This window comes from Plectropomus leopardus, chromosome 9 (genome assembly GCF_008729295.1).
Source record: "Plectropomus leopardus isolate mb chromosome 9, YSFRI_Pleo_2.0, whole genome shotgun sequence".
NCBI lineage: Eukaryota > Metazoa > Chordata > Actinopteri > Perciformes > Serranidae > Plectropomus > Plectropomus leopardus.
This window is the reverse complement of record NC_056471.1, coordinates 13,707,249-13,732,107: the sequence shown is the minus strand read 5'-3', so window position 1 is coordinate 13,732,107 and position 24,859 is coordinate 13,707,249. Positions and strand designations below refer to the sequence as shown.

The 24,859-nt window shown below is 40.1% G+C and overlaps 2 protein-coding genes across 5 annotated transcripts; one reads left to right on the top strand and one right to left on the bottom strand.

The window, feature by feature from the left end:
• The first annotated feature begins 571 nt into the window (after positions 1 to 571).
• Positions 572 to 20,425, top strand: znf185 (zinc finger protein 185 with LIM domain). 4 transcript variants are annotated; one of them, XM_042493063.1, is made up of 34 exons: positions 573 to 1,013; positions 2,891 to 2,967; positions 3,270 to 3,390; positions 3,475 to 3,624; positions 3,727 to 3,750; positions 4,666 to 4,722; positions 4,813 to 4,869; positions 4,963 to 5,034; positions 5,131 to 5,211; positions 5,392 to 5,454; positions 5,611 to 5,733; positions 5,813 to 6,643; positions 8,040 to 8,105; positions 8,224 to 8,295; positions 8,572 to 8,646; positions 9,353 to 9,427; positions 9,638 to 9,718; positions 10,062 to 10,121; positions 10,261 to 10,314; positions 10,540 to 10,599; positions 11,539 to 11,589; positions 11,697 to 11,741; positions 11,976 to 12,023; positions 13,043 to 13,108; positions 13,272 to 13,343; positions 13,470 to 13,532; positions 13,815 to 13,913; positions 14,173 to 14,220; positions 14,525 to 14,560; positions 15,931 to 16,002; positions 16,103 to 16,177; positions 16,285 to 16,350; positions 18,091 to 18,196; positions 19,717 to 20,425. In XM_042493063.1, the coding sequence occupies exons 2-34, from the start codon at positions 2,958 to 2,960 to the stop codon at positions 19,816 to 19,818; spliced, it is 3,081 nt and encodes a 1,026-aa protein (XP_042348997.1). In that variant the 5' UTR covers positions 573 to 1,013; positions 2,891 to 2,957; the 3' UTR covers positions 19,819 to 20,425. The 4 variants fall into 4 exon arrangements, with proteins under 4 accessions (XP_042349001.1, XP_042348997.1, XP_042348999.1 ...); XM_042493064.1 differs by lacking the exon at positions 573 to 1,013 and adding an exon at positions 1,895 to 1,975; XM_042493065.1 differs by lacking the exon at positions 13,043 to 13,108 and having other exon boundaries at positions 574 to 1,013.
• On the bottom strand, positions 20,201 to 24,859 carry fut11 (fucosyltransferase 11 (alpha (1,3) fucosyltransferase)). The gene is made up of 5 exons (XM_042493068.1): positions 24,737 to 24,859; positions 24,096 to 24,434; positions 23,582 to 23,962; positions 21,498 to 22,120; positions 20,201 to 21,331 (listed from the first exon to the last, which is right to left on the bottom strand). Exons 1-5 carry the CDS (start codon positions 24,737 to 24,739, stop codon positions 21,181 to 21,183), a joined length of 1,497 nt encoding a protein of 498 aa, XP_042349002.1. The 5' UTR covers positions 24,740 to 24,859; the 3' UTR covers positions 20,201 to 21,180.

Here is a 24,859-nt window from a genome sequence, read left to right as displayed (position 1 = left end):
TTTGAAAAGACTCTGTAAATGTATGCACAGCATGTGTGAGATTGCTTTTTGTAGTGAAACAATGGTCGGCTGATCTCCATAGTGTGTTTTCATAGAGTGCATACTGTGGCCAGTCACTCAGAGAGTGCTTTTTTGTTGCTATTTGCTGAAGAAATTGTTGGACAATTGCAGGAGCATAGACTCTTTGTTCTTCATTTATACAAACATAGACACACAGTCACTAACATTGATCAAACATTTTGTTTGTTATAGACTCTGCCTGTTTTCTTACCTAGAATATTTACTTTAAAAAAGATTACACTATGTTATAATTTACTTTGATTAGGTAAGAAACTAGATTTTCAAGGTGGTGGTCTCAGTTTTCATTGTACAAAAACAGAAGTACTTTTTTAAAAAATTCCATGTGTAAAATTCAGTACTTTCCAAATTAGATTGGCTTTCATGTTATTTTTATTGACTTGTGGGCAACTGCGTCTGTTTGTTATCTCAGCTCAGTTGTGTGTGCTGTCCTTGATCTCATTTTAATGATGTGTGTGCTTCCTGGGTTTTCCTACCCACTGAGCATGAGAGGAGCGTTCCCACAGGAGATGTTGCTGCGAGTCGCTTCCTTTCTGCTTGCCGTGCTGTGCACCTTGTCGCCGTCACCCTCTTCCCTTTGCCTCGCTCGTCCTCAGAATTGATTGCCAGTCACCTGTATGACAGGTATGTGCTTGCCTTCTCCCACGAACAAAGATGTAAACAGAAATTAGTTCTTAGCAACCTCCATTAACGCACACACATACACACAAATGGATAGACAAACACACTGCTCCACCCCACATCCACCTTCCTTGACTGGCTGGGCTTGTCCATGATCACGCCCGTACCTGTTCACAAGCGCAGGGATCGAGACACCTGTCAGACAGAGAAAGGCTTTTCCTCTGTACACACCAGCTACTCTTGAAGGGACGCACTGGTCACACACGCTACTTAACTAGGAGAACGTTTCTCTGCTGGATATAAAGCGAAAGCAGGTAAGCCCTCTGGATGGCAGGTGTATAATTTACACAATTTGAAGTATGAGAGCTTCAGTAATCAGCAGCAGTAGGAAACAGAAACTGTAAAAGTAATCAATCACGCTGCATAAACTGTTTGTTGAAAGCGTTACCTGCTGATTATCAGTATTTGCCCTCTCATTTTTCTGGGTGTTTCCCTGTCATAATTGCTTGTCAGTAGAGTTGTCTGTCTTGTTTCTTGCTTGTCTTATATACTATTGCTCTTCATCAATCATTTATCCAGTGCAGACGGATGTGCTAAACCTAGGATAAATATGCTTTCTCTGCCCTCGGTTATTTGTTCTGTCACCAATATTGAGGACAATATCCTCAAGAGATATTGTGCTTTGGAAGGGGTGAATTCACAGCCCCAGGAGTTTTACAACTTCTATTTGCATTCTGAATTTGGCTCTACAATTTTGCATAAGCAGTAGTCCGTGTCTACTTTCAGATAAGGCAACACTCAGCCAGGTTTCATTAGTATTTTCTTTTTCGTCTTCAGTTCCCCGGAGAAGTAGGTGTGCCTCTGAGCAGGTCATTTATGACCTTAAATAACCGAGGGGGTCAATTGATTTGGATATGTATGAAAGGAAACCATATTTACTCAATCACATAGATCATTCTGTGCCAGTTTGTTTTGTATCTAAACTCAACAGGCTCAGACATGTACATGTGTGTGAGTCCATTCATATTTAGGCAACAGCAGTATTTTTTGGAAAGTGGTAGGACAGGATGAGCTACATGTCTAAAGGATGAGACTGAGGAATGCTTGACGGAGCACATGTTCCTCATCGGAAGAGAACATAGTGTGGGAAGGGCCATTTTGAAACTGGACTTTCATAATCCATCGGTTTCCACGGTTTCCAGTTTGGGGGTTTTGACTCCGATTGGAGTCAACTAAGCCTCACATAGGGTCACAAGGCTTTTTGATTCTAAGAGGTGTAAGTAAACTTTTTTTGAAATATGAAGTAGGCCTATATCTTGGCATGTCATTCATTTGTTTGAAAAAAAACTGTTTTACCTTTAAATTGTATTTATTGTTTATTTAACAAGGAGAGTCCCATTGAGATTAAGAATCTCCTTTTTGAGGGACGCCTGGGCAAGACAAACAGCAGCATGAATAAAAACACAGTTACAGAGAGAAAACAAAAAAAAGTCAAAATAAAAAGGAGGTGGACTCACACAAAAGATAAACTAACTATACTAAATGAAAGTGTTACTTTTAAAGTTAATATTTAAGGTATAAACTACACACAAAATCTCACAGGATAAGGGCATGGAGAAGACATGAACACAAGCTATATTCACAGAGCCTTCACTCTCTGCTTAACAGCTTTATCCTGCATCAGAGAAGAACACAGTTAAAACAACTAAAGAGCTAATAGAACAATGGCCAAGTATCAGGGAGAGAATAAACACTGAATGTCTAGCATATTCAGAAGCATATTAGGTATGTATGATTGTTAAAATAAAAAAAATAATAAAAAAACAGAACAGCTAATAGTATGAAAAGATCCTACAAATGTCAGGAGAACTCATCTGATACAATGTTCACAGGAAATAATCTGCTCAAAATCCATCCAAGTTACTTCTTTTACACAATCGTGCTGCAGTGATTATGTTCACTATTTGGGTTAATTATACAGTTTATATGGTGTTATTGTTATGCACTGAACATATCATGAAACATCCATTGAATATGTCAGATACTCAGGGGTCATGAGATTACTCAATGATAGAAAAGGGGTCCCTTAAGGAAAAAGGTTGGGATCCACATAATAAATTGCATAAATCATAATAAATTGCAACTGCTGCAAATTGTACACTTTAACACATCTGTCTCAATCTGGTTCCAGTGAATTTTTCAGGTGGCCTATAAAGATAACAGAACAAGGAAACCTTGAGAAACCTTGAGAAACAAGCATGTCAAAAGGTAAGCAGGCTGACAGATGTGATCTGAATGTGAGATGACCTGTTTCCTCCAATAAAAGCATAGAGCATCAGAGGGCGTGTCTCTGTGCCTGGCTGATGACTCTGTAAATTCCGATCCTCTGTTATTGCCCTGATTTAATGCAAAACACAAGTGGTCAATTATGCGTCGGTCCAAAGGGGACTGAATTTTTCGCATATCCATCAAGCATGCAGTGATTAAGATGTCATTATGATGCAGCCTACAGTGTGTGTAATATCTCAGATGGTGTGTGGGTATGTGACATGCACATGTTTGTGTCTCAGATGGGGACAAAGACTCTGTGTATCGTATCACCAAAGTCCGCACCAAGCTGAGGGATGATGGCAGCTGGTTGCAGCGTCGCTCCAGTGATGCTCAGGACAAATCCCAGAAGGAGAAACCATGGTAAGCCAGATGTATAAATAATGTTTCATTACCCATTACTCAGTCACTTGAATAGACAAAATCAAATTCTGTGGATCCATGCAGGATGGCAGATATAAGGGCTGGCCGAGTGGACGGAGCCCCCATTGAAACCAGTCCAGTGTCCTCACCAACAAAATCCACTCCGCCACCCACCAAGCCAGTGTCATCACCAGCAAAATCCACTCCGCCACCCACCAAGCCAGTCACTGGAAGGTAAACACAGGTTTCTAATTTCATGGAGTTATCTACACAGCACTTTGAAAACCTCCCACAAAACATGATTGTGCTGATAACGAGTCTGTTTTTTAAATTTAGCTCTTCGTCAGGATTCATGATCAGGTAAGACCTCTTGCACATTTAGACATGCAATTCTTTAATGACTGAGTGCCAGTTGGAAAAATAATAAGATCATTTTATTTTCGTAAAAAAAAACTACGAGTGGTCAACAAAAGACATATTGCAAAATGTACAGGCCAAAAATGACAGAAGGCGATGACGCGACAACATCCAACAAACTGGTTTTAGCAAATACAAATTTAAATGAATTTCATGATTTAAAAAAAACAAAACATGTCATTAATTTGTCCTAGACTGGCATTACTATTGGTGGAGGGCAAAACGACTTGTTTAGGACTCAAATGTCAGAGTATAGGACTTGGGACTTGCCAGTCTTGACTGGAGACTTGACTCTGGAAGAGTCAATTTTCACGTGGGAATTGAACTGGGACTTGTTCGTATTGACTTAAGACTTGACTTGGGACTTGTTAGTCTTGACTCGGGACTTTACTTGAGACTTGACAGTCTTGACTCAAGACTTGACTCTTGTCGGTCTTGATTCTGGACTTGACTCGGGACATGCCACTTTTGACTTGACTTGGGACTTGTCAACCTTGATTGGGGACTCGACTTAGGCCTTGTATGTCCTGACTTGGGATTTGACGAAGGAGTTGCTGGTCTTGACCTGGGGCTTGATTTGAGACTTGACTCAGATCTTGTCAGTCTTGATTTGGGACTTGACTTGGGAATAGTACATTTTTAGTTGGGACTTGACTCAGGACTTGATTGCAAATATTTTTTGTGTGACTTGCAAAATATTGACTTGGTCTCCACTCTGGAAACTAGAGACCTAAATTAGAGGCAGATGTTGGGATATCAGAGCACTGAAACGCACACTCGGCTACATGGGGCATTTTGTAATTGAATGATAGGTTATAATGAAAAAAAAAATACTCATGCGTTTCATTTCTTTTTCAGAGGCATTTTTACTCAAATGGACCAGCCTGCTCCATCAGCAACAACTAACGGCGTTAGGTACGAGCTTTTCCTTCTGAAATAAGCAGAGTTAATAGTGTGAAGAGATATTCCCATATTAACGTGATCTGTTTTTTTTTTTTTTCACAGTGGAACAACTACAACAAAACAATTCATCAAAAAACCCTCAGAGAGTTACAAGAAAATGTGAGCTCACACAAATCACATTCCCTGTAGACTGCTGGCAGCTGAGTGAGAATGTATTTTCATGAGGTGTGTGTTTGCGCTTGTCTTCCTTAGAGCCCCCTACACTGTGAGGCCCACTTCAGAGAACCAGGAGGGCCCGCTTAGCAACGAGGAGCAGGAGAGACGGTAAGACTCTGCTCACGCAAAAGAACGCCATCCAATTTGAACTCACATGCCCCTGGAAAAGAGATTATATTAACATCATAATGACTCATTTCACAGGACGGAGGCAGCCAGCAACGTTCTGAAGAAATCTGCAGCCAGGCAACGGTCTTATGTGCTTTCTGCTGCTAAGAAATATGAGTATGTGTGTCTTATGTCACTCTCCCAACGCTAATCTTAACACTGAACCTGTTTCTAGAGTTCTTGAATCATAAAAGAGTTACATATTTTTAAAACTTACTACACGTTGGGAAATTGTGTTTTTCACTGACGTGTGAAAATACATTTTTATGTAGAGTATTTATGCAAATTCTATTTCAGGTCTAAAGAAGCAGGGCCTGACACCTCACCGGTCAACAACAGTGTATCATTTGTGGCTAAAAGGTAAACACACTTTAACATCCCTCCAAAACAAAAGGAAAACCTGAGAGTCAAAATGTGTGATCAAATGTTACTCTGCCTGTTTCTATTTGTGTGCACGCCCAACTCCACACATGCATTCATGTGTGTGCGCACGTGTGCTTGGCTACAATCATGCAGGGTGGAGATTATTGATGATGATGAGAGCGCTGTGACTCCAGCACCTGCCAGCACCCTGGCCCCCTCCCCTGTCCTCCCTGTCACATCTGTTGCCTCCACGCCTGAGCCCAAAACACACAAAATGTAAGTCCTGTGCCATGTTTCTATTTCCTCTGCAACAAGTGCTTCTTTCAATTTCATTCATTACCTGTGTGGTTTACAGAGTCGACACCAGTGTTAAGACAGCTGTCGATGTCATTGTTAATGAGCCGAAGGCAGCAGAGGCGGAGAAGGCCGTCCCAGAGCCTGTGAAGGAAGACCCCGCTCCAGTGTCTATTGCTGTTAAAGATCCATTTGAGGGCATGAAACCGGGCTGCACCAAAGTGGCCACCCCTCTCCCCGAACTCAAACCTGACCTTGTTCTAGCAGTCTATAAAGAGCCAGAACCCGAGGATTCAGACGTTTCTGGGCAAGTTGACACCCCTCTGATTGAACTCGCCTCAGTGTCACCAACCCCAATATCACCAACACCAGCAGCTCCTGCACCAGCTTCACCTGTCCCAGAATCACCTGCCCCAGTATCTCCTGCTCCAGCCCCAATGTCTCCTGCTCCTGCCCCTGTGTCTCTGGCCCCAATGTCACCTGTCCCCCTTTCACCTGCCCTAGTGTCTACTGTAACAGAGATCACAGTGAAGACTGAACCAGAACCCGTGCCAGAAACAAAACCAGAACCTGTGCCAGAAACAAAACCAGAACCAGAACCTGCACTAGAACCAGAATCTGTGCTAGAACCAGAACTTGTGCTAGTACCAGAACCTGTGCAAGAAACAAAACCAGAACCAGAACCTGTGCTAGAACCAGAACCTGTGCTAGAACCAGAACCTGTGCCAGAAACAAAACCAGAACAACAACCTGTGCTAGAACCAGAACCTGTGCCAGAAACAAAACCAGAACCTGTGCCAGAAACAAAACCAGAGCCTGTACAAGAACCAGAACCAGAACCTGTGCAAGAACCAGAACCTGTGCCAGAAACAAAACCGTCTCCAATGCCACGGTGAGATTTCTACTAACCAGAATTTGTGCTGCCACATATAACATTGTATCAGTTGTAGAAACTAATTAAATTTACCAAAGTACAGGTTTTAGGTACTTGCATTGTCCTATTACATGCTACTTTATATTAGTACTCCACTATATTTCAGGGATAATTGTGTCCTTTTTTTTAAAAACATGTATATCAGTTTCACTTACTAGTACCTTCACATACAAAGATCAACTGAACCGATCAACTTTAAGGTCCAGTGTGTAGGATTTAGTGGCATCTAATGGTGAGGTTGCAAAACCTAAACTTTTCAATGTGCCAACTGTGTAGGAGAATTAAAGCTGCCGACACAAAAATGTGAAAGGTGCTATCTACAGCCAGTGTTTGATTTGTTAGTTCTGGGCTACTGTATAAACAACACCGTGGACTTGCTCCATATATAGATATAAACAGCTCACTCTAAGGTAACGAAAATACAGCAAGTCTTATCTTTTTAGGTGATTATACACTAATAAAAACATAAAATTTGCTCCACCTCGACCAAACACAAAAGTAAAAAGCTAATAGCACATCAGTAATAATAATTGCGTCCCTGTTTCCTACTTAAATAGCATTTTCATGTTCGTATTTTATAGCATTCATTCATAGCATTTTCATTCGTGTTTTTTCCCCCAGAAAAGTTGTTTCATATGAACTTTTTATGGTTGAAATGACATCAGCAGGCCTAGTGGATAAAATTCAATTTGGATTATCAGAGTTGCATGATGGACAGTTTTCTTAATAAGCTAATAAATTAACAAAAATGAACCAAAATTGCTATAATTTTGCTTCTCAATAACTTGGAAGGTTGATCTAAGGGTGTCCATGTTTGTGATGTACAGAAGTCCATCTGTTACCATGGTGCAGTCAAGCCAATAGCTATTAACATAATTTGCATAGATCATGTAAGAGGTCACAATCAGGAAAAAACTATATTTTTACTTTCAGTTAACTTGAAAAGGTGATGTTAGAGACCAGATGTCCCTCTTTTGCTATAACTAAACCATGCAACCCCTAATACTGTATTTTCCATAAGTAGAATTTTGAATAGGAGACTTTTACTTGTAACACAGTAATTCTATATTAAGATTTTCATACCTTTACTTGAGTAAAGGATCTGAGTGTTAACATCAGTATAACATATCTCGGATACTGCAATAATGAGTCTCAAATATCAACCTGATATCCATCCAGATATGTTTAATAACAGAATGAATGAATAGTAAAATTCTTGAGCAAAGCTTTGAATGTGCTTTCAGGTGGTTTACTTTGTCTGTATCTGTGGCATATTTGCTCTTATTCTTTTGCACGTGTCTGATTGAAGGCTGCCCTGGAATGTCATGTGTTTGTTCTCCATTTATTTTCACAGCTCCGCTGTTGACACGCTCACCACCTTGTCTGACACCCTCATTTCTTTCGACACAAGTTCAACCAGGTACTAGAAAAAGAAAAAGATGAAAATGGCTGAAACCAATATGGAAAAAAAGAGATTCTCATACTAGTGCCTCTAGCCTCTACAGCCATTTGATAATAAGAGTTTATTTCCTCTCCAGCTTTAAGGATGATGAGCCAGTGCTGGCAAAGGAAGAAGGAAGCTCAGCGGACAGTCGTGCCACAAAGGACAGGTAAAAAAAACAAAGAAAACCCAACAACTTCCTCATTCATGTCATAGTAGGTTTGGCAAGAAAAGAGATAATGGCTAACTTCCACTGTGTTCACTTCAAAGCAATCACAAAATAACCCACAACTCAATTTCAGGTGCCTGAAACTGCCTTACACACAAGAGGGTGTCCAAAATTAGACCTGATTAAATGTGGTACTTCAAAAAAATGTAATATAGTGATGTGTGCGTACGTGCCAAAGCAGGTGCACTGATGGTTGTTTTCTTCCTCTGTGTGCAGTGATGAACAGGAGCCAGCTCCAGAAATCAGCAACTGTATACCAATAACAGACGATCTCCTGGTTCTCACCAATGGGTTTGTTAAAAAAAATATTTTTTTATGCAATTAATATTTGAAACCTAAACAATGGTTTAATTTATTTCAAAAACATGGGAAGAAGACAAAGAGCAACTTAATAAGAAATAACCAAAAAACTTATAAGAGCGAGAGTGTGTTACCTGCAAAAGAAAAAGAAAGTTAAACAGAAAAAAACAAAAACCAAACAAACAAGAACATTACCTGGGGAGAAAAGCTTAAAAATAACAATAATTTTCTGTAACATTATTTAAAATATGTAATTGTTGTAAATCTAAATATAGTTGTTCTTATAATATCTTATATTAAATCTCATGAAATCTCCTAGCTTGTTCTTTCCCCCTAGCTTTTATCTTTTTAATGTTCTTACTTTTTTTTTTTTCAAAATATACTGATATCTTACGGCTTATGAAACAATTCTTTTCAAGTTGCTTATTGCCTTTCCCCCCATGTTTCTGAAAGAAATCACACCGATTTGTGAAAGGCGTCTGAATGCAGCACAAGAAAAAAGATGTGGCACCAAGTTTGAAAGGGTTAAGCACGCCTCACAATCACTGAATAATCCCCACAAGGTGGCACTGTTGGACCTCTAATGATCCCCCTCCCTCCTTTACCTAACCTGTCTGAAATCTCCTTTGAATCCTAAATCCCCTTATGCTCATCACCTTCTCCACTTCCTCTTCCTCTCATCCGTCTGCCCCCGCAGTCCAGAGGAGTCAGCAGAGCCTGTTCCCCCCAGCCCAGGACGCTGGAGTCAGGATCTGCTTAGCGGACTAGACAGGTAATAGGAAGAGCACTTTCCCACCCAAGCCCCAAACACAGAAGTTATGCGAAGAATGATCCTTTCATCAGTAGAAAATCGATAGCTCCCTTGTCAGTAGCAAGCAGAAGCATTACCTTAACTTACTTTGCCAGAGTTGGATACACATTTTCAAAGGAGCTTGCGCACAAACTCTGCTCTGTATTTGACTTCTGTGTTTGATATCTTTAGTGAGTCAAACCCAGCAAAGACCAGTGGCACCGTGGATCTCCTGGCTAATGATGTCATTCTAATCAGCACAGAGTCACGCAGGTGAGAAAGAGATGTGATGGCCCCTGCTCCCCATCCCTCCCTCTTTGTGTACCATTAATTCTTATCCCTGCAGATGAAGGGGCCGAGCGTCCCAGCTCCCCGAGGTGTAAAATTTTTAATAAACCCCATCCTCCTCAAGTTTGATCCATAAATCAGGGCTCCTCTACATCCAGCGTTCTATTTTAACCCCTGCGCCATGTTAGATAGAAACAAAGTCGCAGATTCCTGAAGCGACTGAGTAATACTTTGAAACAGAAAGCCACGTCTTATCTGCGGCGCGACTGGAAATAGAAGAGAATGTTCTGTACTGATTAGTATTGCGGCTTTGTTTTGTCTCTGCCAGCCTCAGCACCCAGCGAGAGGAGGAGAAACAGACAGATGAGACAGCCAAAGGAACACAAAGGTAGAAGGAGATGACAGGCTGCTCTTAAACAATTATCTATCTAGCTGTTCCTGCTAAGAAATGCATTCTATCCAGATATGCCTTGTAATGATTTATACTAACTCTGCCTGCAACTGTGCTGTGTCTCTCTGCCCACCAGCCCCACAGAGACAGTCACTATAACCACCAAAACTGTGATCATTACTGACAAAAGGTAGGAGAAACGCACACACACTGAGAGAAAGTCTGTTATGTACTAAATTCGGATGGTTTTCATGCTCGTTAAATAGTTCAGTGGGTTTCAAGCTTTTCTAATGGACTGGCTTTGTAAATAGTGTATGAGAAGAACCACACTTACCTTTACTTGCCCTCTTTTCCCTTCCCATCATGCCATTCATCCGTACCACACTCTGTACTGCTCTATCTCGCCTCCATACAGCCAAGAGGACAGCACAGAACTGTGGAGCTCAGGGGTGACGACCACAGTTACTGAATCAAGGTAGTTTATTTACTGCAACGCCACATATTAGCTAATGCTTTAAAGGTATACTATGCAGGATTTTCCTAGAACCCCCCCCCAACAAACAAACAAAAAAAAACATTGTATAGAGTGATGCAGAAGTAATCTCTCTCAATCATTATTTATGACCCACTAGAAGTGTGTGTGGTGTTGTATCTTTCTGCAGACACTCACCCTTCTGTCTGTATTTCTTATTTTCTTTGTTCAGGACATTTATGGGCATGTATCCACACAGCGCTTAGCTGAGTTCAGGGCATTATGAAAAGGTAGTGACCGGGTGCCAGACTGTAAGCCGCAGGCATCCAAGAGACACTCTGCATAAAAAATGCCAAAAAAAAGAGGCAAAACATTAAATGAGAGTGAATTTGGGGTTTGATTTTACTTTCACCTTCATTGGCCAAAATGTTTACAAACACTAACTGACAATCCTGCATAGTATACCTGTAAGATGTCTATTACAATGTATGCAAATTCTATGTTAGTGTGTTGAAAAATAGAATAGACAGTGAGGGGGGAAATGTGCTTAAAAGATTGGGTTCATGTAAAATAGATCTCATTCAATCAGCAAATTAATTTTAATGCTTGAATTAATTGTTTTGGGAAGAATTTCTTGTTGGTAAAATAATAATCTGTTTAGTCTTAAATAGTTAGCGTAGACTGAAATCAGAGTTCATTTTAGGTGAGAAAAACTGAAATCCATTGATTTTGCCATTCAGCAGCAGAATAATCATCCCATTTGTCAAATACATCCAGATTCTGATTTTGATTGAGTTTGGCCCCAGATCCCTCTGTGTTTCTGTTTACCATTCAAACTGCATTAAATCTTTCCATTATGAGTCAATGTGATCAGAATTCCTCTGACACAAGATGGGCCATGCTGACAATTGAGAGTGAAATCAGTGTGAAATTGTTTTTCAGCTCGGCTGATCCGTTTGATCCATATCCGTTAGGGACCACATCCTCTAACAGGTAATCATATTGGTTTGGAGCTGTGACTGTTTTCCAGCCAGCCAGATAGCATCTCGGCATGCATAATGCAGCAGTTTCTGATTATGAGCCACTTTTCTCTATTGCAGCTCTTCTGACCTGCTGCAGCCCCTCTCTGATATTTCTATCAACAGGTATGAGAGTGACAATGCAAATTCCCCTTTTTCTATATTGTAACCTCTGTTTGTAGCACTGACACCATCATGTTACAACATCATATCAGAGTAACTACAATTGCTTCACTTTGTCAGTTGCAATAATTATTATTCACAATCAGCAGCTGTTGGACCACACACACTGAGCGCTGAGGCTGCACCTCATTGATACTCTAATGTTGATTTCATTTTTTTCTAATCTTATTTTTGCAGTGTGTCACTTACTTCCCTAGAGAACAAAGATCCAAGTCCAAACACCAAGTAAGTTGAATTCATTCAGCACATTAAAAAAAAGAAGGGATAAAGTGCCTTTCTGAAATTGCTTGTGTTGCCTGATTTACAGTCCAAAAAACAAATGTGTTCAAATTAGGATGATATAAAGCAGAACATTCTTACATTTGAGAAGCTGGAACCAAAAACATTTAGCATCAGTTTAGCATTTATGCTATATAACTGACTGAAATTATTAACTGTAAAAAATTTAATTAATATTAAACCTACATTTTCAGCAAAGTAAGATGATTTTCTTTATATTTAGTGTGACAGTGACATGCTCCTTGGGTGCACCTCTACTTTTGTTAAATGAATACCTAACCCTCCAAATGATAACTTATTTACTCAGTGCTTGTTCCGTTGAATAGGAGAAGAAAACATTGTTTTATGCCTCCACAAATAAGGAAGAATTCAAAAATGGAGAAAGTTCTTAATAAACTGAAGCGAAGGGGTCCATCCAGCAAAGCTATAACAAAACATCCGTTTACAAACTCTCACAAAGCTCATACAGTATAATGCAAGTTTTATTTATGCAGTCATATGCTGCAGTCACTTCCCAAACATGCAATTTTGCTAAAAATGTACTATTTAAAGCACTTGTATGTAAACAGTCTCACGCACGAACGAGTAGCGCGCCTGAGCTGTTTATGTGGGAGTGTTTTAAATTAGTTTTTCAGTTAAATTAGTTTTGCTTTTTCGAAACACCCCCACCCCTTTTACTTCATTAAATAATTCAAAGCATACACAATTCATTAATATGTTTTTTAACTTCAATTTATTAAGATGTTTTTTTTTTCTGTTTTGGATAATATGCCTTTATTAAAGAGCAATAGAGAGGGGTGACAGAAAATGAGGGGAGAAAGAGCAGTAGGGCAGTGACATTTAGCAAGCTGGATTTGAACTGGGGACTTTGAGGTTCACATGCAGTGCTCTGAGCCTCCAGGGCAACCCATTTTGTTCGATTTTTATGTTTTCCACCCCTTTTTATGTGTGCGTGTGTTTGACAGTATTAGCAGTAATGCGTTGGAATCCCTCACAGACAACGTCATCCCTATCAGCACTGACAGCACAAGGTATTAAAACTGAGTTTAGTGCATAATTGTGTCATGGATGTATGAGTGAGAGAAGAGCGGGGAAGGAAGACTGTGGACCTGCAGTACTGACTCTCTCAAACCGCACACATTAGCGTCTGATATGCTTGATCTGTCATAACGTCTACATCATCTCTCTCTCCAGTCTCAGCTCTCAGCGGTCATGGGCACACACATGGGAAACCAGCACACCTCAGCAGGATAACACAGAGGAAAGGTGATGACACACTTGGATTTACTCTTACACTACAACACAATGCAGACCACTATGTTTCATTCATCTACATGCACTCATCCATGTCCATTACGCGCTAAAAGCCTTTCAATGTATGTCCCCTCTCAGCCAAGAAGCCGCAACGGGAGGCCAAACTGTAGATCAACAGACGCTGGTCATGTTTGAGAGAAAGTAAGTCATCTTTTTATTAAAAGCCCCACGTGTGTGTCTGCTCCTTTTATTCCCATAACCTCCTTCCCTTTCACCACGGTGAAGGCTTTTGTAGCATCTACTCACTGAGCCAGAAAACATTGTGCACTGGTGCTGATGAAAATAGGTCAGATATACTGTATTTGTTACAACTTTTCCTCACAATCACGGTAAACAGATCCCCTTTCAGCTTTTTTCTCTTTACAATGAACACTGTGAATTTGTCTGTCATGCTACAATGTCATGCCTTTGTTTGTGCCAAAGGTCCAAAGAGAACGACTCCCCATGGGACAGGTGGACATCACCCACAGTCTATACTATCACCACTGAAGAGGAGGAGGACGAGAGGAAAGAGGAAGAAAGGTATCTCCGCTGTGGCTGGGCTCATTACATGCATATTAAACCACTTTTTATTTTTCACAATTTCAGCGGGATGTCATTATAGCATCTTAAAATTCAGTGCCTGTCAACCATTTAATTGAAAGCAAGCTAAATACAAGTTGAAACTTCCTCACGGCTCAGTCTGAGAATAATCAACTCCTTCTCAACTTGTTATTTTTACTCTAATGCCATCACCTGTACTGCCAAACATATTATAATGCAGGACTGTCCTGTTTTGTAGCCCCAGGGATACACAGACAGAGACAGTGACAACCATCACCACCATCAGGTTTGAAATGATTTAAACTTTCCTCCAAACTGGGGAGATTACAAGGAATTCAGAGCATGAGAGGCATGAAGGTTATGTTTGCAATGCATGGGGAGGAGGGCTCAAAATGAGGCAATGCTGCAGTACAATAGAAAAAGAGACCACACCTGGTCAATAGATCCTGACCTCTTTGGAGCAGCGAGTCAGAAAGATCAGCCTCATACACTCATAATAACTGCAGAGTTCTTGCTCAGTGGATAGAGTCCAGCTTATTGACTGCTACAGCCTACACTCAAAGTCTAATACAGTTTTCTTCACTTTCCAGAGAGATACACAGTGAGCCACAGCCTGCTATGGATCGGTAAGTTTATGATCTTTACGTCAGACAGCATAATGCAAGAATACTTTCTCCAGAGTGTTATTTTCTGCTGTGTGGTCTGTTGATTTTCTTACTTTTGCAAAGAAACTCTCCTTAAAGTGGAGCTTTATGTCTTTTGTTTGAAGCAAGGATGTGGTACTGCATGTGAGTCTAAAGAATACTTCACTTGCAATATGACTATTAGTATATAAATGACTTACCCTGTGTTACATTGAATCTGTCTCCACAGTTTGGTTTAGTTTAGTTTAGTTTTTTAAATACAGAGGAATAAAATACAAACTTGAAACATTGTGCAGGAGAGGTTAGAAGCAAAGAAATGGCTTATTGAGATACCTTCCCTAATCATGAATAAAAGGAAAAAGATAAAAACAAAGATTCCATAATTGATCAAAATCTCAACACTAGGGAGAATACAAAATTGCTAAAATGTACAAATGAGCAAAGGTTTGTATTTACAAAATGAAATGCATTACAAATGAATCAGTGAAGTGCTATGAGTCTTTGCAAGGTCAACGGAGACGCCAAAAAACACTCTTCGTGAATTTTAGTAAAAAGGGACGTTTAACATCAAAACTTATATCAAAACATCCGTTAACGAATTCTCACACAATCTGTTCAGTATAATTAAAAATCCAAAAACATGCATTTTCGCTAAAACATTACTTTTTGAATTCTCTTTTCACAGTGGAGGCATATAAGAAAAAGTTTTCTTTAGTGTCACACACTTTGAGTAATTGATAAACAGATGGTCAGTTGGATGAAGTATTCTTTTAAACTTACCTGGTTTTTCTTTGAGTGGAATAAATGTTTAATTTAATGAAATGTATTTAAAATCAAACACACACCACATAAGCTTTAGGTAATCTGGGCGTGTTTCACACTTTCACCTACTAGATCTGCTTATGTGTTTGTGTTTGTAACACAGCCGTCTTAGTTAAAGGGTGAGAGATTTAGGCCAAACCCTGTGGGAACACAGCTGTATCCGCTTATATACTGCAGTCTGCATCTTAAGTTACCTGCAACTCCTGCAACATTTCTGTGTCATCAGACTCCTGACTCAACTCTATTACTGAAATTAAATGACAAGATCTGCACTCCCATTGTCTTTCAATTTGCCCTCATTTCCTTCCCTCTAATTATCAGTCTCCAGATGTCAGATTAATGATGTGTATTAGAGATGTCCTTTTGTCAAATCACAGCCCGTTAAACAGCATGCCATTAACAAGCGATGGCAGAAAATGATTACCTCCTGAGTTACATTTGACAGATGTAGAGTCCTTCTGTATAACCCATCACACTACTGTCGTCTGTAAGTGAAAGATGAGACTAACGCCGCCACACTCTGTCTCCAGCTATGAAACCTATTCCAGGACTGTGATTGAAGAAGACCGGCCTGTCCAGACACCAGAACCTGAGGCCAAAAAGTGAGTGATTTTTACAAACTAGGCATTTAAATTAAAGTGACAGCTAATGTTTGAACTATGCATCTTAACTCACTCTCTCCTCTGTCTGCCTCACCTCAAGGGGGTTTGTGTATTTGAAGGAGTATGTCAATGCAACAGAGCTGTCCTTGCATAATGCCAAAGACTTCAGCACTAGGTGGGACCAATACATTATTTACACAATCAAATAATATTGATTAAAATAAAAATTGCTGAATAAACCTCCCAACACTGCTTTTATGATGACTGCTCTTTTTTCCACAGTCGGTCTGATTATTTGACATCAAGCTCAGCCAGTTACTCTTACAGCAGCCCCTCCACTTATGCCAGGTAATAACATAACTTATTATTAAACCAGATATAAAACTTTCTCCCTTGATACTTCAGCTGCTTTCATCTCTTGCTATTTAAATGACGATTTAACTGACATTTCAACTGCATTTATCCGTTTCTCTTCAACTGACAGTTTAGTGCATTTCAATGCTTATGCTATGACTAACGCCCTAAACCCTTCAGGTCTTTGCCTTTGAAATTTTGACCTCTATTTAGTCCCACAAGCCACTTTTACTGACATTTTTGAGGTTAGGCTACACACTTGCACTGGCACTTAGATCTTTCAGGACCTTCACTTCAACTGACACTTCCAGCTCAATTTATCACTGACACTTAGGCCCCGTGTCCCCAAAAGTGTTTTTTTTCTCAGCTGAAAAAGTCAGACACCCCTCATTCCCAGCTGGGGACATGTGGGAGCACTTTGGAGTTGCAGTGTTACCAGCTTATACACTTTGGTTGTGTCTAAATGCTATGATATGGAATATGTGCAGAAGTAAAAATGTCAGAACAAGGTAGAGTATTTGCTCTGGATGAGGGGAAGGCTGAAGCATGTGGGAAGAGAGGGCGGTCCCACTGAGCTATATGGGTTCATTAGAAGAAACATATATTAACATACACAGTATATTACCAGCAACATATTTCTCCTCTAATTTTGCTGTTTAGCACCTTTAAGATGTGATGGTTGGTCTTTATGGTTCATGTCCTGCCCCTCCTCCATTGTGAGTGTATAGCTAGGTAAAAAGTGACAGTGACAAGCACAGCATTTTACTCATAGTTGAACATTTTTAAACTCTCAGCACTCCGAAAAAATCCCAAACATGCGGTACTTAGCGTAGACTAGTCGTTAAGTGCTTTGTCATGCTGCTGTCATTTGTAGCATAGTATAAAAATGCAGCACTCCCATTGCAAATCATTTCAAAAATTCACTGGCCTCAGGAAAAAATGCTTTGATGGACACCGCCCCTAAGAGTGACAAATCAGCTTTTTTCAGCATTTTCACTTCTGCCTTAAAACTGATCTTTGATCTTCAGTGCAAATAATAAATTATCCATTTAATTTATTAGTTTTTCTAATAGTTTATTTTTAGTCTTGAAAGTTTATATAAAATATTCATATAATTTTGTCATAAATATTTTTTTTCAAAAAGAAAAAAAAGATGGGTTTGCCTTATTGAGGGCATATTTAGCAAATGGTACTATTTGTAATTTAATGTGAGATCTTCTGTTGACACTGGTGTATTTTTTAGGTTGCAATCTGAATCCCTTGCAAGGGCCCATCCTCATCCAATGCAAATGCACTGCCTGCACTGTCCTTATTATATAATGACCCCAGATAAATTTTCTTAGGGAAGGTTTTCTTTCTCTAATTGCTCTTCTTTTTGATGTGGGTCAAATTATTTGACACTGAGCTCTGTCAGTTTCTCTCACAGCAGCTACTCCACTTACTCCCGTTAACAACACGATTCCCTAAACCTGTTTAAACCAGCTAAAAGCCCTTTCTTCCCCCACCTTGTTATTTCCAGTTCTGACGAAACTAGATATGTGTAAGCAGTAGGGCAGAAATTCCACCAAGCCTGCTCATTAAGAGGCTAAGCGGGGACATCAAAGGATTATTTACACTTATTAAGTTCCCTCGCACAGGATAGAAAGGTTATTTTACCAGACAGAGCTGCAGTTGCATGAGAGCTGCTTGAGTTAATGGCCACACTAACTTGTCTCAATGGCTGTGTTTCCCCAGCAAGTCGCTGTCATCCACCTGTACATACTGCGGGGAGCTGGTGGGCAATGATGCCAAGATCACCATCGAGCACCTCAATATCAACTGCCACCCCACCTGCTTCAAGGTACTTCATCCATCTGCTTGATACATTTCAGCTGAAGGCACAAATTGGTATTTACTGGACAATAAAAACTTCCTTGAGGGGACTGACATGGAGGAAATGAGCTTTTGTTTCCCTTAAAAATAGTTTGACATCTTGGCAAAAATTTGCTTTTTGTAGAGTTAGATGAGAAGACTGATACTACACATCTCTAAATATGATGTTGCAGACTGTTTAGGGTGTCGGCTGGTCCTTGGAAAGTCTTAAATTTCCTAAATTCAATTTAATAAATATTGGGCAATTAAAGTCTTACATTTGAATTTGTGAGGTCTTGATTGCCACAAACATTTTATCCTATTTCAGTTATCCATCTTTAAATCCTTCTTTTAGTCTAAATGAGTCAAACTGTGTGAAATTCCACATTTCTGGCATTAAAATCTTTAAACCTACCACTGAACCTACTACTTTCTTTTTACTTTATACTTAGACTTACCTGTTGGTGAATTGTAGATTACCTCACATCACTCTAATAACCATACCCACAAAAAACTCACCTCTGAATGGAACCACATACAAAATTTTTCTTAACATATACCTGCAATTCTTGGATAAGACAAAGATAAATTGTACAAAAGAGTCTTAAATCTGGTTTTAAATTTGCTTGAAAAGATCTTACAAAGCATTTAAGCATCTGATAGCTGCAGTTATAACGTAGATCAGAAAAAGACTTGAAATGTCCATCGTTTAATAATCTGTCTACCAACAGCTCTAAAGCTTAATAAAAGCTTTAACATAACATGTATATCTTGATTGTTTAATCTGTACAAATACCAGACAACTTGTAGTTTTACAGGGAGTTGTGTGCCACATTGTTTCTTTGCCAGGAGCAGTCACTTCCTTGAGCCGTATCACCACATAGTGACCAGGCAACTATTGCTGTCCAGGAAGTCACAGCTTATGGCTAAATAACAGTGGCATATTGCCTCCCATAAAACCTCAACTTGTTGTTTTACATTTTGTGTTCTTGCACTGATTAAACAAATGAGATCGAAGCTTGTTAATTAGTGAGTTTAAGAGATACTAGGCTGATTTTTTTAACCTTTGGACAATCCGACTTTCCAGAGCCAGCAACCGTTTCCCCTTTTCTTGTCTTTATGCTAAGCTACACTAACCAGCTGCTGGCTCTAGCATCATATGTGAGAGACAGACATGAGAGTGGTATCAATCTTCTTATCTAATTATTAGCAAAAATGTCAATAAGTGCATTTTCAAAATTGTCAAACTACTCCTTTGACATTTATAATGCCTGTCCTCCTTAATATGTTTTTTGTCTGAAATGCAAACTATGTTTAGATATCATACATTACCAGTAAATGAATCAAAGTTTACCTAGTTATTTGTGTTTTACGAAGCTGCAACAGTTTGGTATACTTTGTATAATGGAGCGGTGCATTAGTGTGAGAGGATTTCAGGGATAAAAACAATGCGCTTGACTGTATTTTCTCATAATTACATTTTCTTATAACATTCTCCCAATTTTTCAGTGTGAGGTGTGTCATAAGCCAATGGGAGACCTTCTCGACAGCATGTTCCTACATGGTGGGAAAGTCCACTGTGAGAGCTGCTACTCCAAAGCCTTCGACTGATTATAGAAGCTCTTCAGCAGCCTCTTATCCTCATCCCCTTCCCTTCATGTTCATTTGCATATAAAGTGAGAACTGCTCTTTCACAAAGTTTGGACTGCGTTGGGTTTGAACTCGGGAATGATTTGGTTTAGTGTGATCAAAGAGGCCGTTAGAATGAACAATATGACTAGCAAATGTTGATTCTTACATTAGGTGAAATTTCTAATCTCTCAAACATGTTATACAAGCTTGTGTTTTGTTTTTTTTCCTGGTGGTGAAAGCTGTATCTGCCTCAGTAAACTATGAAGGACATGTCTGTGCAACATGATGTGCTACATACGGCTGTGAACAGACTAATATTGGCAAGTGGGTTACAATATTATAATTTAGCAACAGCAGTTATGGAAGAAACTTACTTTATTACAAAATGTTATGTCTTATTTTGCTCTTCTTGATACAAAATAGTGTGTTCACATGTATGATGCTTTGTTAGAAAAATAAAATGATCTAGATAATCCAGGTATAAATATGCTGTGTGCTACTAGATGCACAATACTGTCATGGAGTTTCAAGCTGTTACTTGTACTTTACTTGTAGAAAAGCATGATTAAAAATTATTGCACATGAACATGACCTTAGCATCACGTATAATGAAACAGTTAGGGCAATATTATAAAGTATCTGCCACATAAATGTATCAGCTGTTCCTGAGAACTACTTTGCAAATGCAGTGGTGATTTCCCACAGGGGAGTTGTGCATTACTTTACATTTGCCTTCTCGCGCTCCTCAGTGAAATAACATTTTTGTTGCATAGTCACTTAAAATAGCCTTGTACGTAAATGTGACTTTAGCTAATAACCATCAGCTACCTGCTGAGCGACTGTTAAGAAACTAATGCAGTTCATTGGCTACTGTCTTGATGGTCTTCACACACAGTTAGGCAGAGCTCCCTCAGTGCAGAGGACAAGTCTTTGGCTCTGCCCCAGTCCAATGAAAACCAGCCTCCCTGGAGAATGTGCCTCCGTGGAACAACTGCACTGCATGCAGTTAATGTTAACAACGCAAGAAGTAGTAAGGGCAACAATGGCACCTCAGTCAGAGCAATGAAACCACCGGAAAATATTAGCATATAGCGTTCTAAAACATTATTTTCCCATTACTGAACTCAGGATAAAGGACATCATGTCAGCCGAATACAATATCAAACTCTAGTTAAACTTCTATATAACTAAACTGCTCACAAGTGTGAAGGAGGGTGACTCAGGTGCAGAAATATTAGTAATTTCTGCTTCATTCCCTCATTTAAACAGCGGGGATGCATAATGTGGGACACCTCTGTAATCCTGGATGTGCTCCATCCTCTGTTTGTTTCAAGGCCTGTGTCAGTGTTTTCCTCTGGCTCTGCTCACAGCAATGTTTTGGATGTGCTTCCACAGCAGCGAAGGGTCTGACTCGTTATGTCTTATCAGAGACTCCAGCCCTTCTGCTTGGTCCAGGCTCTGCCAGTAATCCTGAGGCCATATTTGCAACCATCTGCGGACAGATATACAAACAGATTAGGCTCATCACAGAGGCTATTTTAATTAGGACATTAAAATAGACTGATGTCTCGCCCCTCGGGACGTTGTTATTCACATTAAAGTACAGGAAAGAGAAGGATTTCACACCTGGCACAGCGAATAATTTAAGACAAACTCACCCATCATCTGGAGGTAAATCTTGGACATCTCCGTACCCGGGGCTGGGCAGGGGGCATCCCATGTGAGAGTTGTTGGCCATTTTTGGCTGAGGAGGTTGGTTCTTTTTAGGGGCTTTCCTGTATGCTCGTTCTGCTGCGAGTCGTGCATTCTCCCGGTCACACACATAACATTCAAATCCATTAAGGTAGTTAGGCTTACTCATGTCATTAACCCCCCACTCGCGGGTCTCCAGAGCCTCCAGCAAACGAGCGTTTGTGATGCGTCTGGGGTTCTTGAACTCTAAATACTTTGCGTATTCATCATCATTCTCATCAAGACGTTTGAGGAATTCAGCAAGAGCTTTTGGGGAGGGGAAGTTATCTATTATGATTGCTGAGTGTTCGTTTGGCATCCAGTCTGCCACCACAGAGGAGCCTCGATAGACGGGCACGCAGCCCTGATGGAGAGGCCGCCACAGCTTCTCTGTCATGTAATCTGGGCACAGGCCATTCTCCAGTGCCAGGTGAAACTTGTAGCGGGCAACAAAGTTCATAAAGCTGGCCTCCTCGCCGGTGGCTGTGGACGTGTCCTCCAGATGTTCAGGTAAAGGTTTGTTGTTCAAGCATTTCCCGTAAGAGTCCACCTTCAGAGAGAAAAAATAAAGAGTGAGAGAAGAGACTCATCTCCGGAAACATTTGGGAGATTATTAATGCGACTCTGACACACTTTTAATGGTCTGCATTTTTCACAAAACCTCGATTAGACATTTCTAATTGAACTCTAACATTTCATTTCCCGATGGGGATTCACAAACATCACACTGTGGTCTATATTTACAAAAACATTTACAGAGGTGTTACTGCAGTTGCATGGGTGAAGATTAATGATTTTGACTCTACTGGCTCTTGTTTACTTGTATTAGTATCTGCAAGTGGAAACAGGGAAGACTCAGAGGGCTACAGATTTTCAGTGCATGTGAGTCCATTTATGTTTGATTGTACAGAATTGCTGTGGTGGGGTTTAAATCTGAGAAGAGTACTGAAAATGTTGTTCAATGTCAAGCAGAAACATGTCCTGTTATTTGTTGAGAAAAAGATTAGAGGCAAATTAAAACAAATTTTAAAAAAAAGAGTATTTAATTTAAGAACAAACTTCAGAGGATGGGAGTAAAAAAAAACATCAACTAATCAGGTTGTATGCCTCTGCAAACCAGTGAATTTGCAGTTTACATCCATGTCTGTCCAGACTCATATACAGCCATGTCAGGAGATATAACATACCATCAATTCATTTTATCCTATTAGACATTATTTTAAAAAATTTCATTTACATTTTTAAATCATAATTAGTAAATTAATTCTTGAATTATGGTCAAAATCATGTTTTGTGAGGTCACAGTGACCTTGACCTTTGACTACCAAAATCTAATTAGTTCATCAAGATATTCCCTCAAGATGTTCTTGAGAAATATTGTTCATGAGAATGAGGCGGTAGGAGGAAAATATGTAAGGGCAGTGTATTTGTATTGTACATTTCTGGTTTCTTTACTCCTCTGTGACAGTACACTGAATATTTTTGGGATGTGAACAAAACAAGAGAGGATGTCATTTTGGGCCAATCGTCATTTAAACAACTAATCTCGGAAATAATAAACAGATTCATTGACAATTTAAATTAACCATTAATTACAGCCCTACTTGTCATTGTATCACATCGTATCAATCCAGATAGATAGTGATATTACAGAAATATTATATCAATAAATTAGCTCTCTAGAGGATTACCGTGTTGCAAAATGGCATGCAATCATTTAAAAATATGCTATGTGGCAGAAAAGCTGCTGTTTTACCTTCAGTAAGTACAATTTTGTGACATTTTATGATGTTATGATTTTATAATTTAGTTGTTACTTAAAAGATATATTTTTACTTTTCTCCATAGTGCAACAGCTTTTATATTAGTAATGCATAAATCACAACTTAGTGATAATTAACATTCTAACTAGGCCAAGTCTGAACACACGCAGCTGCTGCAACAAGCCGCAGGTACTAAACTGGATTCATTTTTGTCCCTAACAGAGCATCTTTGTACTTTTGTACTGTACCTGAATGTACTTCATGAGCTCCTGGACATATCTGTTTCTGTCTGACGGCACATCGCAGTGGGACTGCATGTAGAGCACAGGGGCCAGGCCCTCCCTCCTCAGCCGGTTCTTCTCCTCCAGGGACACGACCACAGGGCCCAGCAAGTAATCCAGAGAAGGCAGCCACTGCAGGGTCAGAGGATAGTCTGACTCCCTGCGAAATGTGGCAGTGTAGTTGAACAGCCTGATTCCTGGTCCATGGGAGAGGAAGTAGTTATTCATGGGTGACTCTTCATGGAACAGTGCCCAGGTCTGGTGGCGGAGGCGAGGGAGCGGTGCCTCATATGCCCGGAAGTCTGTTCCATAGAAGATGATGGATGCTGTCCGCTTGTACAGCTGGACCTTTGAAGATCAAACTCAAGATTACTGGCAGAGCATCTACAGGTGATGATTATTATTAATGTGAGCATGCATCTTCTCTGTCGGAGCCAAGACTTTTACTAAAAGGCTTTATGAGGTGACACATCTCTGGTACCTTGCGGTTGCTTGTGGCCAGGCAGGAGGACGTGGCACAGTCGATGCGCTCTGTGTCACCGGGGAAATGTGGGAACAGTCCTCCACTCCACCAGAGGAGAATTGGCAGCTCCTTGTTGCTCCGGCGGTCAGTGTTGCCAGGTCCTCTGTATGAACTGATGGAGGCAAACTCCATCTCTGACAGAGCACTCTGAGGCTGAAAGGCTCCTCGGTCCACTGCATCCAAGAGCTCCAGGGGAGGCTGATCATCTGGAAAGGAGGCAAAGGAGACCCAGACCCAGCACAGGACACCAAACATCCCCAAACACACACAGGGCACCAGCCTGCCCCTACCAGCCATCTACAGGGTTGAACACAACAGGAAAGACATTTCAGAAACTCGGATACAAGTAGGTCACCATTCAAAAGGACAAATCAATTAATTCTCATCTGTTTATTATATGATTCCTAAGTCTTGCAGATGAATTCACGCCCTTTCTGGTGCTCATATTCCAAAAAGTGTTGTGGAAGCAGTTGCTTCCCCTCACAGCTAACTTTGTTCAACAAACATTAGCGTTTGACTTTAACAACTCAGTAATAACGTTACGTGTCAGCGGTTTCTGAGCGTGCACCAAATATCGAAACATTTACACTGTTTCCTACCATTGTCACTGCAGTATACACATGAAGGGCCGTTTTTTCTGGATTCTTCAAAGTAAAAATACACAGCTATTCACCGTGTAAGATGGTTTTGAGAAGTGGTGATGCAGCCTGGTATCTCACAGC

Excerpts from the sequence above, each read along its gene's own strand:
- znf185 (XM_042493063.1), top strand. Across the intron at positions 10,315-10,539 it reads GTGATCATTACTGACAAAAG|CCAAGAGGACAGCACAGAAC; the intron begins GTAGGAGAAACG and ends GCCTCCATACAG. Across the intron at positions 12,024-13,042 it reads GATCCAAGTCCAAACACCAA|TATTAGCAGTAATGCGTTGG; the intron begins GTAAGTTGAATT and ends TGTGTTTGACAG.
- fut11 (XM_042493068.1), bottom strand. Across the intron at positions 23,963-24,095 it reads TGGCCACAAGCAACCGCAAG|GTCCAGCTGTACAAGCGGAC; the intron begins GTACCAGAGATG and ends TGATCTTCAAAG. Across the intron at positions 21,332-21,497 it reads GATTTACCTCCAGATGATGG|ATGGTTGCAAATATGGCCTC; the intron begins GTGAGTTTGTCT and ends ATCTGTCCGCAG.